The 19,287-nt window shown below is 39.2% G+C and overlaps 1 protein-coding gene across 6 annotated transcripts in view; it reads left to right on the top strand.

The window, feature by feature from the left end:
* The window catches only part of LOC110558588 (EGF-like and EMI domain-containing protein 1), a 684,695-nt gene that overhangs the window by 463,015 nt on the left and 202,393 nt on the right, over window positions 1-19,287 (top strand). For all 6 annotated transcript variants that reach the window (XR_009590052.1, XM_060378189.1, XM_060378188.1 and 3 more), the window contains exon 6: window positions 8,215-8,337. Coding sequence is in view for 5 of the 6 variants with exons in the window: in XM_060378189.1 (XP_060234172.1) it covers window positions 8,215-8,337 (123 nt within the window). In the remaining variant the exon portion in view is untranslated. The remainder of the gene's footprint in view (window positions 1-8,214; window positions 8,338-19,287) is intronic.

Here is a 19,287-nt window from a genome sequence, read left to right as displayed (position 1 = left end):
AGAGCAGGCCAATCAGTTTATGTCAGAGGCAGTCCCTCTTCCCATTACTATGGAACCCACTTGGACACTAAACTGCCATGGTGGAGAGGACAGGAACTCCACAAGGGGAGCAACCGAACCAGAAAATTTGAACACAGAGGTTTTCCCAGAGACTTATACTCTAACCAAGTACCATGCATGGAGACAACCTAGAACCCCTGCACAGGTGTAGCCCATGGCAGTTCAGTGTCCAAGTGGGTTCCATAGTAATGGGAAGAGGGACTGCCTCTGGCATGAACTGATTGACCTGCTCTTTGATCACCTTCCCCGGAGGAGGGAGCAGCCTTATCAGGCCACAGAAGATGACAATGCAGCCATTCCTCATGAGATCTGATAGACCAAGTTCAGAAGGAAGGAGAGGGGAACCTCCCCTATCAGTGGACTTGGGGAGGGGCGTGGGTAGAGAAGGGGGAGGGAGATTGGGATTAGGAGGGGAGGAAGGAGGTGTTTATGGGAGATACAAAGTGAATAAAGTGTAATTAATTAAAAAAAAGAAAAAAAAAATGAAAACTAGACCAGAAAAAAAAAGCACACAAAACATGGGGTTCATTTTGTGTATATCTTGCAAGAATTTTGTATATCTTGGTCGCTGTTGTAAGTCTCACGGTTTGTAGCTGAGTGACTTGCAGATTTCTTTTCTCCTCCATTATCATGAACATTACCTTCTAGCACCATAAATGCTAGTCTGTAGGTGTGAAGGTGATAGTCAGTCAGCAGCAACTTTTCTCCATGTTACATAAGTGTTGTCTCCTGCTACAGAACATTAGTATCAAATTGTGGAGAATAACAAATAGACTTGGCAACAGCCTCTGATGTTTGGTGGTGGTGGTGGTGGTGGTGGTGGTGGTGGTGGTGGTGGTGGTGGTAGTGGTGGTGGTGGTGATGTCTATGGGTGTTGCTCTCTGCCTGGCAGATGTCTGGAATGGAGCTGTTGGTATCCCAATGAAGATTTGGGGTCCCATTTATATCAGGAATGACTAGAGAGTACTTTAGGTCTAGGACTGTGTGATAGGCAAGGCTTCCAGTCTCACCAGGGGAGATAGAAATAAGTCTTCCACCGTGTGTCACAGTTAGTTAGCTCTTTTAGAATGAGTTTGCCAGTGACAGGGGAAGCTCGGACCTTCCAAAGCCTATGGTGATATCAAAATGTTACAGCTTCTTGGTTAAGCCATCATGCTAAGCACAGAAAGGATGCGGGCAAAGCCCATGCCTTGTCAGCTTGCAGATGATACACAGGCCTAGCTAGGCCCCAGCCCAGTGGGCTGGAAGGCAGGTCTGGTGAGGCACAGGCTGGCAGCCCTGAAGGTAGGTACAGGCCCGTGGGTACTCAGTGGTCAACACTTAGCTCCTGGCAGTCAGGCAGGCTCCAGCCAGCATGGCTGACAGCCAAGCCCTGGAAGTTCAGTGGCAAGGAGGAGGGGAGTCCTCCCTACACCAGAATAGATGACAAATCTCAGGCAGCCATGGTGAACAGCTAATGGTATCATGCAACAGGTAACACACAGCCCACAGCACCTTTATTTCATGTGAAATATACTATTGGCAGTGGGAGGGCTTTTGGGGGTGAATGTGTTTGATTCACTGGGGCTAGAAGTGCCAGAGATGCTTGATTTGCATGTAGTAGTAAACTACCTCATTTACATGCAGTACCATGGTCCTATCACAAAAAGGAGAACACACTACTTAATCATCCTGTGGGTGGGGGAAAATCTCCAAGTACAATTGAAGGTCACCGCTTAAAACTAAGATCTCCTTAGCATAGGGCTATGTATTTCCAGGAATCCCCAGGTGCCTGCTGAGCAGATTTTCTCATCAGGAAATGGTCCAGCCTGTAATCTTCCCTGAGGGCTATGTGATGCTCCTTAGAACACCTGGGATTACCAGATCAGGCAGAGGGAACCCTGCTGGGAAAAGGGAGTTCACAATTATTGACTGAGCACAGAGGCTATCCAGAGATATCAGACTTCACCTCCAGCGGAGTTCCACATATGGGATGCCATTTATCAGTGATTCGACAAGATATTCCATATTCCTGGTTATGGAGGTTTCACTTGGTAGCAAAAGATGCCTAGTTGAGGCTTTATCTGCTCATTATATGGTGACTTCACTTAAATTTCTTTCATATGTGTGTGTTTTAGGAAGCTCCTATGTAGTACATTTCCATATGGTTTTTCAAAATTGTTGTCCGTCCTCACATTTCCTGCTTTACCTTGCCCTCCTATGCTCCTCCTCATTTAATCCCACTATATTAATTTCTCCTTTATTCTTTTATAATACTATACTCTATTTCCCTTTCCTTGAGCCCCTAACCTCTACGGTTTTTTCTAAATTAAACACATGTATCTAAAGCTTAAAAACTAACATTCACATCTAAGACAAAACATGCACTGCCTATCTTGTCAGATCTGGGATTACCTCACTGAGGTGTTGTTTCTAGCTCTATCCATTTACCTATGAATTGCATTTTTCTATCAGTTGAATAATATCCCATTGCATAAATGTAACACATTTTCCTTATCCATTCATTCACTGATTGACATCTAGGCTATTTCCAATTTCTGGCTATTATGAACAGAGCAGAACACAGATGAGCAAATACCTCTGTCATAAGTTGTAGAGTCCTTTGAACATTTGCCAAAAGATGATTTTAAAGGCACTTTTTAAAAAAATTATTTTATTTTTATTAATTACAGTTTATTCACTTTGTATCCCAGCTGTAGCCCCCTTCATGCCCTCCCAATCCCACCCTACCTCCATCTTCTTCTCCTATGCCCCTCCCCAAGTCCACTGAGAGGGAAGGTCCTCCTCCCCTTTCATCTGACCCTAGTCTATCAGGTCTCATCAGGACTGGCTGCGTTGTCTTCCTCTGTGGACTGGTTAGGCTGTGTCCCCCCTCAGGTGGTTAATGGCACTTTTGAATAAAACAAAGCAAGTATCTTGGCTGGGGAGATGACTCCACAGGTAGAGGTCCTTACCAGGCAACCCTGATAAACTATTTTTGGTCTCTTGAATCTACATAAGGGTAGAAACTGAGAAATACCTGCAGAAGTTGTGCTCTGACCTCCACATATGTGTTATGACATGTGCACTTGCACGTCCACATTTTAATATTATTAACTTAAAATTTCTCACAAGAATGAAAAGAAGAAACCGAGACAATGGTTCTAATTCTTCAAAATCTATTGGTGAATATAGGTAGTAATGTATATTTAATTATATGAGTTACTCCAAACATTCATTCACTGAGTCATTCCTAGAGTTCTTATGGATAGTGTGTACCATAAAGTTGCCTTATGGAGTTCATCACGTCACGCACTAAAGAATAACAAGCAAAAGGCATTTTACTATATAGAGTGATTACCACTTACTAGTAATGAGGCCAGTGGAGGACACCCCTCTTCACCATCCGCTCCCAACACTTCCGTAAAACAGTCTACAGGTTAAAGATGACTCTTCTTTTTTCTTTTAAATGAAAGTTGTATTTTTATTTTTGTCTATGTGTCTGTGTGTCTGTGAGTATATGCTATGTGTATGGGGTTCTGGAGGTCAGAAGAAGGTGTCAGATCCTCTGGAACTGGAGTTACAGGCCATCATGTACCACCCTCTATGGGTTCTGGGTACCAAACTCTGGTCTCTGCAAGAGCTACCAGTTCTCAGAACTGCTGAGCCATTTCTTCAGCCCCAGTGCTTCTGTTAAGCCAAGAAGTTTCTGAGAATAGTAACTTGAGTATACTTCTGAGAATAGTTTTACTTTGGTTCTCAGGGAAATGTTCACAAAATCTGAACAACAAAAAAAACAGACAGGAAACAATTTCAGTTGTATGGTAACAAAAGTTGGTGACTGTTCTCTCAGAGAGCATTTATGTGTAAAACACATTTGATAATAATGTGAATTCTTTTAAGCTATTATATTCTGTAACCATCTGGGGAAATAGTTTGGAGGGTAAATCCAGCAGAAAGGATGTTAAAAGGAAAAACAACAGACATTGTTGATTGTTTTTGACAGTCTCTTACAGGATGATATCCAGGGTCCATATCACAGTGATAATACTGAAAAAAGAAAAAGAAAAAAAAAAGAAAAAAAAACCCTCTAATGACTTTATCATTGTGCCCAGCAGTGTCTAGGAGCTCCGATTCTGAGGGCAAGGCTGTCTGTAGGCATCTGATGTGAAGACAGAACTCAGATAGATTTTGTGAGAAATTGTTTCTTCACATGAAGTATACTTGATAATAACATTTTAATGTAATATTGACATTTCTGGTTTTTAACTCTGTTGGGCAGAATCTGGAGGGAAGAAAAATTACTTGTGGTGGCCTCGGCATGAGTTTCTAGAATCATGACAACTTAGCTCAGATGTATCCTAAATCAGACACATTCCAGTAGAAAAGATCTAAGATTTCCTACATGGTCTACAGAAGCAGATTGGATTTCATGAGAAACGATGCTGACATTCTCTTGATTTTATTATTAGATTGACTATTATGAACAATTTTAGCGGTCAGTTTTTGTGGGTTTCTAATTAGTTTGATAATTTCCATAACTTTGGTATGTGTCTGTATGCAAATATGCATGCATGCACACATGCATAGGCCTGTAATTTGATTGCTGTACTAAACATTCTGATTGATTTGACCTAACTCGGTTAAACTATTGTGAGACTGAGCTAGACTTTCATACCAATGATCCCTGCTGGCGTTCATGACTGCACAGGATTACCTGTGTGCTTGCTCCTTGTGACCCACGTACTAATTGCATCCAGGTCACCTTGGGTCTAGTTGTACATGCAGGATCTCAGCTCGAAGCCCCAGACCTAGAGAATCAGTGTCTGCATTAACGACATCTCTGGGTAATTAAAGCCTTAACTACTCCAGGTGATCCTGGTTCAGGCCGCACATTAGAGTCACTTAGGGTGCGTTTTAACACTGTTTTCTTTCCTGGACCTCATAAGAAGACCGATTAAATCAGACTAGAGTTGGAACGTTGGCATTGGCAGTTTTAAATGAATGCCAGGTAATTCTAATATGCACGCAGGTTTGAGGACTATTGATTTCACAATGTCAGAACAATCAGCAAATTCACTATCTTCTAGAAGAGGATAATAATGGGAAAAGTCAAAGCCATGCCTTAGTGTTTGGTGGCACTTCCCAAATGATTCCGTTTTTAACTTCTATTAAGTTTGCTTGGCTGCTGTGTGAACATGGATTTTGCTATGTGTCAACCTGCCCAAGACTAGGTGGTAAATCAAGACAAGGAGCCCATTAAAATCCAAGTAACTAAAGGGGGTCTGGGCTTTGCTTTTTAACTTTATTTCATTTTCCAACCATGTTGTCCAGCCCGGCAAATCTAAACGCAAACATTGCAATTGCTGCAGCACTGAGCGCCCACCGCTTCCAAGCAGTTGTCATTTTATTCTCTCCTCACATTAAGCCCAACAGATGCCCCTCCGAGTCCCGTTGCTCCCTCTTCTTCCTGTCCCACAGTCTCACCTCATGATCTTGTGTTGTTAACTGTACTGCTTAACGACACAATGTGACCCGCTGTTTGGTATCTAAATTTAAAGTCAAGAATTAGCCATTCATTCCGGGAAGCCATGCATGAACAAGTGAAATAACTAAGTGACCCGTAACACAGTACACACAAACCCCCTTATTGCCATGTTTTATGAATGAAGAAGCCGTCTCCAGGAAGGAAGTATGGCTCACTGATGAGTGTCAGTACTAGAATGTTTTCCCCAAGACTATGTGACTCTAAGAACATAGGCTATTTAGTGTGTGTGTGTATGTACAGCAGACTGAATAGTTACAGGTAGACTAAGAATAGAAACATAGAAAAGCTTATGTAGAGAAAGTTCATTATCTACACAATACTCATTATATCTTGGGGGCATAGTCAAAGTTTTTTTTAATTTTCATAAACCCTGTGTCTTTGATACAAAAATATTAAAGCTTTGTGGGTATGACATGGGGAGGTTATCAGGATAAAACTTATTTTAAAGTTACTTTTTCATATACAAGCAGTATTTATGTGGCTTTATTTCTCATAGTAAACTTGAGACTTAAGAGATACAATTAAACAATTTTGTCTAGGAGTTGTGGAGATGGTTCAGCAGTTAAGAGCACTGGTTGCTCTAACAGAGGACTAGGGTTCTGTTCCCAGCACCCACATGACTTCTAACAACCAACTATAACTTCATGTCTAGGGGATGTGATGCCCTTTTCTGGTGGCAGTGTAATACACAAATTTTCATGCAGACAATATATACATACACATAAAATAAAAATAAATATCTAAAAATTATCTAATACCCTACCCCCTCGACTGAAGGCCCATTTTGTCATGGAATATACCTGTTTATCCTCCCAAGAAGAAGTAATTTATGCCTTTTCACATATTTTAAGTCTCCTCTTAAATTATCTATACACTTATGAAATATTACCATATGAATCATGATAGTTGTAATTTATCATGTCAAGTGTAATATATTTGGGAATTGTGAGTTTTATTTGTATGTCCAAAATGAAAGGCCTGGGAATTAATGTCTAATTTACAGATTAACAGTTAAGAGTCAGAATTATATCTCAACTCTGCAGAATAATGCCCCAAAGATAAAAAACCAAAAACTTAGGCTCTATAAATATTAAATCCCTGCACAAAGAATAAGCAACAAACAGAGAATTCTGGTTTAACATCATTGTATATGAAAAAAGACCAAGGGGCAAGTAATCAAGACTCAGAATGTAATAAAATTTCCTACATTTTGATACATCAGTAATTCTTATCTCTGAAAAAAAATTTACTTTCAAAATATTAGAACTTTGTCCAGAATAGCTTATTTTTCAAAAGCTATACTGAACAGTGGAAAATCTAGTGTCACTTTTATTTGAGAAATACAAAAATCAATGCCTGGTAAATGAAAACCCCTTTGTTACCTTTGATCAAATATTCCTTACCAAGGCTGAGATTTGGACATGGAGATGTGCAGTGATGTCATCATCATAGTGTGCTTTCCAGATTCCTCAGGGACACTCAAACTGTCTAGTAGGTGACTCATATTTTAGCACAGACTATTCACATGAAATATCTTTTCCAGAAGGCTTGAGCTTAAGGGCTATGAAAATCTGACTCTTCCCTGCAAATCTACACCTCACCCAGGGACTGACTGTTACTGTGAAACTTGCAGAAAGGTATTACCACCCCCCCTCAGTTATACAGCCAAGATTAACTTGGAATTTTAGGTTTCACTTGGTTTAAAATCTAGACCCCTGGGATTACAGGCACCTACTGTCACACTCAGCCCTGATTTTCACATATACAAACCTCCAAACAAGAAATTTTAGAATATTTTGTGGTGCATGGACAGCCTGAAATTGGTTCTCTTGTAATTTTCAACACGTAAGTAGTGGTTGCATAAGGTAAAACAGAGTGTGAGTGCTGGGCAATGAAATGAGAAATCGATATTTTATTTGCGTATCCTGGTAGTATTTATTACTGATAATAAGACTTAGGTAATTGTGAACTTTTCTTGACTATTTTCCATTTTGTTCTAAAAGTGGATAAGCAACCTCTTCTATGAACGCGGTGTTTCAGAAAACAGCCATTTGAACAAGAAGCTAAATTAGTGGGTCCAATGTATTGATGTTTTTCTGAGAACACTAAGACAGGGTTTCATTTGAGTCATCTATCTCTGCTCTGATGTCTACTGCAGCACAGGAGAAGGAGACTCAAGGTCTTAACTCCATTACTGGCTTTATTCAGTGCTGTCAGACCAAGAATAGGTGTTTATCTACTAGTGTGTGCTGCTCCAGAGAGAGTAGCTCATTGTAATTCTCTCCTCCAGTTTTCCTTCCCCAAGGAAATATCTTTATCCCAGATCTGTCTAATTAGCCAGTGTGTGAGGAGCAGAAAATTGTGAGGCAATCACAATGCTTGTGGTTGCTGCTAAACAAACAAACAAACAAACAAACCATAAAAGCCCTCAATAGCCTTTCCATCTATGTTTTCTTGTTTACATGGTGGAGCAAAAATGGATCAAACAAGCATAAATGTGTGGTAACAGAGATGGTGCTTTTGTGCAGTGTAACACATACTGTGTATCAAAGAAATATTTGGACCACTTCTCCGAAGTTGACATTGGAATGACATTGTAATCCTGGCCATCTGTCTTCCTTCTCCAGACATCGACGAATGTGCCGTGGTGAATGGAGGCTGCCAGCAGCGCTGCATTAACACTCAGGGCACTTTCCGCTGTGAGTGTGATACAGGATACAGACGCCATGCTGACGAACGCACCTGCATAAGTGAGTAAATATTAGAGCCAGCTTGAAGCCATTTTCAATGAAAATCGACCTGCCCACATAAGGGGCAGGAGAGAAAGATTTTTCTCTTGTAAAAAAATATCTATAGAAGCTGATGGCATTCGAGTTCAGTTCCACCTCCTAGAATATAAAAGGCATTTTGCTACTATAACATAGAAAAAAAAGGAGAATGAAATGCAGAAATTAATGTTTACAAGCCCAACATGATTCTCCAAATATGTGATTATTTCTGTGGTGTATAATTTTGGGCATATTTGATGAGCTATAAATTTGTTATTTATTACTTACACAGCAAGGATGACACCAAACTAAAATGATTGGGGAATGCTAAATTACTAACTGTGGGGATCTCAAGTGGAACTATAGTCAGAAATAAATTCAAGATTAAAACTCAATCATCAACAAAATTATAATGGACTATGTGCTGAAGAACTTGAAGTTACCCAAGTGTATTTAAGATTGCGCATATTAAATATACGATACAGAATATTTATTCTGCAACAAAATGTGCTTAAATATAATTTAGGACCAATAAAATGATCATTGATTCCTTTGTTTGCATGATTTTGAATTCATAGATTTCCTGAAATAAGTAAACACTACTTTTGTAAACAAAAAGAAGGAATGGAGTTTTAAAATATTCTGCCTTGTGTGATTACTAGTGTTCCTTGTTTTCACTGAAATAATTGAGTAAATGTGTTTTTATTTTTTGCTGAGCCCTGATCCTCACTTGATGTAATGATACTCAGCAGTTTTAACTCAGGTCCCTGTCTAAAAAAATTATTAACTCTATGTTATTAGTATTATAGCACCTAGTATAGAACAGTTTAATTACTTTCTTTGTTTATATATGTTTATTAACCATTTAATTATTAGTTAATTGTTATTAGTAGCATACCAAGTCTTTTATACTGTAAATCTTGGAATATAAATCACTATCATCAATTAGTGTGGGACTATGCAAGCTTTTTGCTGCTCCTAGCATGTCTGAGAGGAGGCTCAGAAAAACAGGCAAAGATGCTCTATTCATTACTCTGATGTTGATAAGAGATAGCAGGTTGTGAAAGTATGAGAGAACAAAAGGAGAGGGACAAGGGGAGAAGAGATCTTTTTCAAAGTCAAGTAAAGATAAAGTAGAAGTCAGGCCCTGATATCCAGGAACTCAGATCAGCAAGATATGGTAAATACACATGGCAGGACAGTGGCCCCCACACGTTTATTTAATGAAAACAACCTCTCATTTTTGCAGGATCAATGGCATTTCCATTCCTAGGCCATGTACTACTAACATTCCCTTAAAATCCTGCCCAAAGTTCCAAGTCACAGCTGTTCAGGAGCAGCATGAAATTGATATATGCAAATGAGATATTTGTTGGGAAAGGACAAGCTAAGCTGGTGAAATTTTTTTATCTAATGTAAAATTATTTTTGAAGTAGTGGTTTATATGAATCAGTAATACCAGCTCTTTGTGAAAGGGCAAAATAAGCAGCAAACATAGCTAATGTTTAACTGGGAGTATAATTAGTTTCCTAAAATCTTAGTTGCTCCAACCAGCCACTTTCCTCCTTTTTGTCATCATGGTTGTTGTGTTATTGACATTTGGTCAAAATTGAGCTTCTATTCGACTAGGACATTATGATTTACTGAATCCATTCCTATTCCGTAAAAGTCAAATTTCACTGCCGATACATGAGGACACTATGGCAGTAGCTTAACTTCTGCTACATAGGTTGAGCTTTCTATTCAGAGTTCCAACATTGTGTACAAATAAAATTTATTTTCTACAGCTAACAAGTGAACTAAACTCATGTGTAAAGTAAGCTCTGTGGCTTCACAGGTCAGGGCTCCAAACCCACCACTGGCCAACACAGCAGCTGCAGGGCAGGGCCCCACGCAGACTGTGCTGTGACGGAATCTTTGATGTCCTGGTTGAGCATGTACAAAGAAATTTGGCTACAGAAAGACTGTTATTCACATCAACCTTGAGAAAAACGTTGTGGAAAACTTCCTTTGAAGATATTTTTTGAACTCTTTTTTTTTTTAGTATTTTTTTCACATTTTATTCACTTTGTATCCCCCCATAAGCCCCTCCCTCCTCCCCTCCCAATCCCACTCTCCCTCCCCCTTCTTCACGCATGCCCCTCCCCAAGTCCACTGATAGGGGAGGTGCTCCTCTCTTTATCTTACGCTATCAGATCTCATCAGGAGTGGCTGCATTGTCATCTTCTGTGGCCTGGTAAGGCTGCTCCCCCTCAGGGGGAAGTGATCAAAGAGCAGGCCAATCAGATTATGTCAGAGGCAGTCCCTCTTCTCATTACTATGGGAACCACTTGGACACTAAACTGCCATCGGCTACATCTGTGCAGGGGTTCTAGGTTATCTCCATGCCTGGTACTTGGTTGGAGTATGAGTCTCTGGGAAGTTCCCTGTGTTCCAATTTTCTGGTTCTGAATCTCTCCTTGTGAAGTTCCTGTCCTCTCCAGATCTTACTATTTCCCACTTCTTACATAAAGATTCCATTCACTCTGCCCAACAGTTGGCCATACGTCTCAGCATCTGCTTTGATAGTCTGCAGGGCAGAGCCTTTCAGAGGCCCTCTGTGGCAGGTTCCTAACTTGTTTCCTGTTTTCTTCTTCTTCTGGTGTCCATCCTCTTTGCCTTTTGGGATGGGGATTGAGCATTTTAGTCAGGGTCCTCTCTCTTGATTAGTTTCTTCAGATGTACAGATTTTAGTAGGTTTATCCTATATTATATGTCTATATGAGTGAGTATATACTGTGTGTGTCTTTCTGCTTCTGGGACAGCTCACTCAGGATGATCTTTTCCAGGTCCCACCATTTACCTGCAAATTTCATGATTTCGTTTTTTTTTTTTTTTTTTTTCCATTGCTGAGTAATATTCCATTGTGTAGATGTACCACAATTTCTGCATCCATTCTTCAGTTGAAGGGCATCTGGGCTGTTTCCAGCTTCTGGTTATTACAAATAAAGCTGCTACAAACATGGTTGAGCAAATGTCCTTATTGTGTACTTGAGCCTCTTTTGGATATATGGCTGGATCTTGAGGAAGCGCTATTCCTAGTTGTCTGAGAAAGTGCCAGATTGATTTCCAGAGTGGTTGTACCAGTTTACATTCCCACCAGCAGTGGAGGAGGGTTCCCCTTTCTCCACAACCTCTCCAGCATGTGTTGTCACTTGAGTTTTTCATCTTGGCCATTCTGATGGGTGTAAGGTGAAATCTTAGGGTCGTTTTGATTTGCATTTCCCTGATGGCTAATGACGTTGAGCACTTCTTTAAGTGTTTCTCTACAATTCGATATTCCTCTACAGAGAATTCTCTGTTTAGCTCTGTACCCCATTTTTTAAGTGGATTACTTGGTTTGCTGCTTTTCAGCTTCTTTAGTTCTTCATATATACTGGATATTAGCCCTCTGTCAGATAATGAGTTGGTGAAGATTCTTTCCCAATCTGTAGGTAGTCAATTTGTTTTGATGATGGTGTCCTTTGCTTTACAGAAGCTTCTTAGTTTCATGATGTCCCATTTATTTATTGTTGCTTTTTTTTAATTTTTTTATTTAACTTTTATTAATTACACTTTATTTCTTTTGTATCCCCCCATAAGTCCCTCCCTCCTCCCCTCCCGGTCCCACCCTCCCCCCCTTTCTGCATGCATGCCTCTCCCCAAGTCCACTGATAGGGGAGGTCTCTTAGAGCTTGCGCTGTTGGTGTTCTGTTCAGGAAGCTGTCTCCTGTACCAATGAGTTCTAGGGTCTTTCCAACTTTTTCTTCTAACTGATTTAATGTGTCTGGTTTTATGTTGAGGTCTTTGATCCACTTGGACTTTAGTTTTGTGCAGGGTGATAAGTATGGATCTATTTGCATTTTTATACATGTAGACATCCAGTTGGACCAGCACCATTTGTTGAAGATACTATTTTTTTTCCATTGTATTGTTTTGGCATCTTTGTCAAAGATCAGGTGTCATAAGTTTGTGGGTTTATTTCTGGGTCTTCTGTTCGGTTCCATTGATCCACCATTCTGTTTCTATGCCAGTACCATGCAATTTTTATTACTGTTGCTCTAAAGTACAGCTTAATATCAGGGATGGATATACCTCCAGAAGATCTTTTATTGTAGAAGATTGTTTTAGTAATTTTGGGTTTCTTGTTATTCCATATGAAGTTGAGAATTTTTCTTTCCAGATCTGTAAAGAATTGTGTTGGTAATTTGATGGGAATTGCATTGAACCTGTAGATTGTTTTTGGTAAGATGGCCATTTTTACTGTGTTTTTTGAAGACATCTTGTGTTTAAAGGTTGAGATGGAACCTTCAGGACAAACTTTTGCTTATTTGTCCAGAAAGAACCCTGTAAAGGAAGGTTCCACAGAGGTCTGGGTTTGGGATTAGACTATAGTGGGGTAATTTTCCTTAATACAGAACTGTTGAATTGGCTCATTTCCATATTTGGAACAAGTTCCTGTAACATAGCCAAAGTTGGCCTTGAACTCACAATCCCTCTGCCGGAGACTCTTCAGGGCTTGGATTACTTACTGATGGATCCACCATTTCCAGCTTCTTCTGGTACATTTATCTGACAGAAGATGACATGACATCTGAAGTTGTAGTAGATATTTGTCATGAAACTCAAGGAGCCACAGAAAGGAAGACAGCAATAAATCATTGGGACTTGAAAACTTCAGTGTTTTTGAACTTCCTTCCTTAACTTTTTTCTTTTTTTTTAATTGATTATAGGTTATTCACTTTGTATCCCCCTGTAGCTCCCTCCTTCCTCCCCTTCCAATCCCACCCTCTCTCTCCATTCTCCACCCATGTCCCTCCCCAAGTCCACTGATAGGGGAGGTCCATCAGGTCTCATCAGGTGTGGCTGCATTGTCTTCCTCTGTGGCCTGATAAGGCTTTTCCCCCCTCAGGGGGAGGTGATCAAAGAGCAGGCCAATCAGTTCATGTCAGTGGCAGTCCTTGTTTCCATTACTATGAAACCCACTTGGATACTGAACTGCTATGGGCTACATCTGTGCAGGGTTGCTAGGTTATCTCCATGAATGGTCCTTGGTTGGAGTATCAGTCTCAGAAAAGACCCCTTTGCCCAGATTTTTTGGTTCTGTTGCTCTCCTTATAGAGCTCCTGTCCTCTCCAGGTCTTAGTATCTCTCCCTTCTTTCATAAGATTGATCCTTCCTTAACTTTGCTGTGTCTATTCCGTCTGTCAGTCCCACACCTGGATTAGAACTTCTGTGCTGTTATAAGGATACTGACCCATCATGAAGCTGAAGACACTTCTTTCCAGAAAAGGCCTCATCTATAAGAGCATTTCTTTGTCTTCATAAATATCTAGCCACTGTAGGTGAGCCTCTGTCAGAATCACAAGGTCACAAAGAAAGACATAAAGGGAGTCTATGACAGCTGGTAGAGGTAACAGGTGGTGCCATGTATCAGCTACTTGGTTCCCATAAAGGCCTATTTGGATTTCTGATAAAATATAACATGTACCTTCATTTGGAGGTCAAGAATTGAGCAAGGTTTTAATTTCATTCAAATTCTTCTGTGTTTGTCACACCCCAAAATATCTCAGATGCATTTCTTTAGTTGATGGCATTTCTTTAGAAGTATATATGATGTCATGGCACTGTCCTCTATACTTAACTGTTATCTGTATGAGGCACAGTTGGTTAGTGACAGTTCCTTCCTTGATCTTCTATGTAATAAGATTCCAGGACATGGAGGTAGCTCAGTCACTAAAATACTTGCCTCAGAAAGATGAGGACCAGAGTTGAATCCCCAGAGCACATTTAAAAATCTGCAGCATAGTGGTGTGTGCTTGAAGTTCACATCTGGCTACTGAGGAGACAAGATAATCGCTGGGGCTTACTGCGTCTGGTCTAGTTGGTGACTCCAGGCCAATGAGAGACTCTGACTCAAAGGAGATAGAGAGAGTTCCTTGTCACCGGCCAGCAGTGACACCTGAATACCACCTGAGAGAGGGCTGAAGAGAGAGAGACAGGGCGACACAGAGAAGGACACCAAGTCTACATGCTGATCCATGTGTCCATTTAATGGACGTCAGCTTAACAACACTTAAGTAGGCAAAAAAGTACAAGCAGTTTCTCACGCAGGCAGTTTTACTTAGCCAGAACATATGAGGGCTCACTCAAGGTTACACAGAGCCTGCTGTCTGGTTACTATGGTTGCACGGAGTTTCTCAGGGTCAGAGCAGTCCACTGTAGAACCACAAGGTCAATCTATGAGAGACTGGACTTTGAAAATAGCCAGAGCCAAGAGGCCGAATTCCACTGCTCAGATGCCATTAACTCCTAATTTGCCATTAACCCCAAAAAGGCTGCCACAATTCCACCCTTTCGAATTAAAACAAAGGGACCGTGCCTGTCTTAGGTGGGGGTGATTCCCAATAAATACCTTACGCGTCATGGGAGAATCCTGGTTATAGGGGGATTTCTGCGTCTTAGGTTGGTAAATATCCAATCACCCAGAACCCGTCATTGACTAACTGGCCCATCACACAGGAAAGGAGAGGTTAAAGCTGATGTTTGAGCTGGGCAAGTCAAGCCCCTACCTGGGGCAAGGGAGTCACAGCATGCTGCTGTTTCAGTGGCATTAAATCTAGCTTGGCGCTGTTGAGCTAAGTGGACACATCTGGCAATGACAAAGATGAATAGTTCCAGACCAGCCAAACAAAGGTGTGCTAAAATGTACAGGGAGAACAAGAGGGGGATTGGGTACTAAAGCCCAAAGATGTAATTCAGCCTTCACTGGATGAATCAGCTGCAGCAGGATCAGCAATATCATGACTTGAGGAATGATCTTGTTCCTTGATGTAATCCACTTATTGCACCAGTCTCCATCGAGCAGCATCTTTAACCTGAAAAAAAAAAAAAAAAAAAAAAAAAAAAAAAAAAAAAAACAAAACAAAAAAAAAACACATATCCTTGTCCCCAAATTAAAATGGGGTCGGGTTTCATGCCATGTATTATTCAAGGGATCCCTCCATTTAACCATGGAGGTTTCAGGATGCCAAAAATGTTTAGCCACAGATTTGCCATGTTTGTCCAGAGTTAAAAATTTTAAATTGAGCTCTGGATGAACAAGGAGAACATAATTCCCCCTTTTTTGTCTTTTGTAAATACATCCTAATGGTGTCATGGGCATATTTAACCATGCCTTGGCCCATAGAATTATAAGGAATACCTGTTACATGCTTAATAAATAATTGTTTACAAAAAATTTGAAAGGGCTTATTGGCATAAGCTGGTCCATTATCAGTTTTAATTTGGTGTGGCATGCCAAGAACAGGAATGCAGCCAAACAATGATCTATAATGTGACATGCATTTTTTCCAGAATGCAAGGTAGCAAAAATAAATCCTGTACAGGTATCAATAGTTACATGAATAAATTTTAATTTCCCAAATTCCATAAAATGAGTCACATCCATCTGCCATAGCTGACCTGGGGTCAGCCCTCAGAGGTTAACCCCAAGATGAGGTACTGGATGGAAAACATCACAATTGTTATAATTTTTAACCCTTTTTTTTTTGGCTTGTTTTTTTTTTGGTAAGGCCATAAGTTAAATGTAAGGAGTGATTATTAAGATGATGCAATTCATGAGCCAATTGAGCTTTTTGTATAGGTGTTTCTTGAGCCAAGGTTATTAAGGCTTTATCAATAGTCTGGTTACCTAAAGCAAGAGGTCCAGGGAGGCCAGAATGGGCTCTAACATGAATAATAGCAAAAAGATTATGGTGAGCCTGAGTAAGTTTTTGAATCGGAGCAACATTTGACTAGCCCAAGTGGTAGGAAGAATCTGGCCTGTTGTTTTAAGCTTAGGAATAGCTTGAGCAATATAAGTACTATCAGTAAACAAAAGACTTAGAAAAATGTTGTAAAACTGCATGGATAGCCATCAGTTTTGTAAGTTGAGTAGATAACCCTGGAACTTGAAAAATAACTTTTGTCTATTAACAGTATAACTAGTTTTTTTTTTTTTTAGCATTATCATCAGAAAAATAGAACAAGCATTTTTAAAGGTTTATTTTTAACTATGATAGGAAAAACAACACTATGTAAAGTAAAAAATTGAATAATCTTATTGGAAAGGTAATGATTATCTAGTTGTAGCCAAAGAAAGTAAGCATTTATCTGAATTGGCATAAAGCCAATTAATTTAAATTTTACTATATGGTATAATAATCTTGGAAGGCTCAATTCCAAAGTAAGCCCTTGCCTGGGTGCATCCCAACATAATGATGTGAGCAATAGCCTCATAATAAGGCAAAATAACTTTATTGGGACTAGCTGACAAGTGGATCCACAATAGAGGATTAGATTGTCATAACAATCCAGTAGGAGTTGCCTGTGTTTGAAATACAAGTAATAGGAGAGGAGTATCTGGATCCCAGTATGTTATAAATTGATTTTCTAAAGCTTTTTTTTCCTAACAATAATGCATCTCGAGTCTCTGGAGTCAATATTTGGGGGGAGGTAGGAGCTGTATCCCCTTTAAGAACATTAAAAAATGGCATAAGTTGTCTGGTGGCTAATTTTAGATATGGCCTATGCCAATTTATATTTTTTAATAATTTTTGAAAGTCATTAAAGGTCTTTAAATTATCTTTTTTTTTATTTGTACCTTTTGATGTTTAATAGCCAGAGGAAATAAATTAAAACCTAAATAACTATATGGATCTCTAGTTTGTACTTTGTTTGGAGCAATTTTTAATCCTGCTTGGGACAAAGCCCTAGACAGGTCTGTATAGCAAGCCATAACATCTTGAGCTATAGGAGAAGCTAATAAAACATCATCCATATAATGAACAATATAAATAGAAGGCCATTTTTTTTGTATTGGACTAATGGCATTAACTACAAATTGTTGACATAAAGTAGAACTATTTGCCATGCCTTGTGGCAGCATCCTCCAATGATAACGTTTTATAGGTTCCTTAAAATTAGTAGAAGGGAGACTAAAAGCAAATCTATGGCAATGCTCAGGATGCAAAGGAATGGAAAAAAAGCAGTCTTAAATCTAAAAATAATCTTGTAAGTGTTTTGAGGAATCCCACTAGGTGATGGGAGTCCTGGTTGTAATGTTTTTATAGTTTTCATAGTCTCATTTACCTTTTTAAAATTTTGTAATAATCTAAATTTGTTAGATCTCTTTTTAATTATAAATAGGGGCGTTCCATGGTGAGCTAGAGTGAACTATATGCCCTATAATGGTTAACAATGATCTGAATATAACCCTGTATAGCCCTGGGCTAATATGGAGCTGCAGTCCTTTTTGTTTTTTGTTTTTTTTTTTCTTTAAAAGAGCATAAGCAAACACTTTGTATTGAAGAGTCTCCAGCCTTTTTAAATGAAGAGCAACATATTTTATAGTTTTTTTTTTCCTGACATGATGCATTGTAGTAACTGCAGTTTTAATTGTCACAAACAGCATGGCTTGATTTTACTTTGTAAAATTAATAAAATAAATACCAAGGTCTTTTGACCTCCCCCAAAGGGTTGAGAAACTGTTCCAAGTTCTTTGTTAGACTGCCCAATGGTTATTATTTTAAAATACCTGATAATTTTGAAAATGTTTTATAGAATTTAACCCCGATGGTCCAGGACCAAACTCAGGGGTGCTGATTTAAACTGTCTCATGTCCAAAAATATCAATATCGTTATTCCAAGTCTACAGATAAACATACATACACAGATAAACATACACATATACACATACATAAGGAACATAGAAACCCAACATTGCCACCTTGGAGTAACCAGAATAACCAAATACCAGGACTTGACCGGCCCCTACAGATTCCAGAAGGAGTGGACCCACTTATGGGTCCCCTCCACACACATAGATTCCAGAAGGAGCAGAGCCTCCATGGTCCTCTCCACGGCTTCCAGATAGAGAGCGAGCTCCAGTAGCCCTCTCGCCATCCAGAGTAGACTCCCAGCGACCCTCTCTCCTGGTCCTAAAAGAAGTATAGCTTTTCCAGGCCCCTGGGGCCTTCTGTTGGCCCCCTGCCCAGGAACTGGAGCATCCTCCAGATTCCCTAGACCAGATTGGAAACTCTCTGAGCTTCCCCAGATCTCGCGAGCAAACCAAAACCAGAAACCAGAACAGACAGACAGCAGACAAAAACAAACAAACAAACCAACCTGTTTTTGTAATATTAAAACAAAGCATCCTCTTTAGGAGTGAAATCATAAAGCATATTTATAATTTTAAAAGTCAAAACCAAACTTCAAAATTTACCAGTGCAAACAATCCAATTTTTAAAACCAACACCAATTTAAAATGAGACTTGTCTTTTTACTCTAAAAGGAAAGAAAATTTATGTTAACTAAGAGGCTTTATAATAATTTTTTAACCCATATCATATAGCAAAGATGACATCATATATCATATGGTTACCTTTTAAACATATGTGTTTACAGACCTTATAAACATATATACATATATATTCTAAGCAACAGTTTGAATATAACTTTAAAATATTTTTAATTACTTTTGATTTATAACCTAGATATATATTAACCATTTAAGATGACCATATATTTAAACAGACAAATGAAATTCTCTTTACTGGATTCAGCTGTAATTTTAACATGATAGTTGAGAGTGGTCCAATATCAGCACAAAGTTTAATATAACCAGTTAAGTTTGCTTTAGCTCAATAGGGTCTGATAGCTGTTTTACAGTCTGAATTAACATTCTCAGAAGCCAACTGTTGCACAAAAGGAAGTCTACTCTGAGTGAATACTCCTTTTGTGTTACATTACAATTGTTATTATTATTATTCATTACTATTATTATTATAATAAATATTTAATAATTGAACCTGTTCTCTTTTTAACTGGATTTTCTCTCAGAGAACAGTTATATCTTCCTGCAGTGATCCCATG

This window comes from Meriones unguiculatus, chromosome 2 (assembly GCF_030254825.1).
Source record: "Meriones unguiculatus strain TT.TT164.6M chromosome 2, Bangor_MerUng_6.1, whole genome shotgun sequence".
Classification (NCBI taxonomy): Eukaryota; Metazoa; Chordata; class Mammalia; order Rodentia; family Muridae; genus Meriones; species Meriones unguiculatus.
Note: the sequence above shows the minus strand (reverse complement) of the source record. Positions and strands in the feature narration are given on the sequence as shown.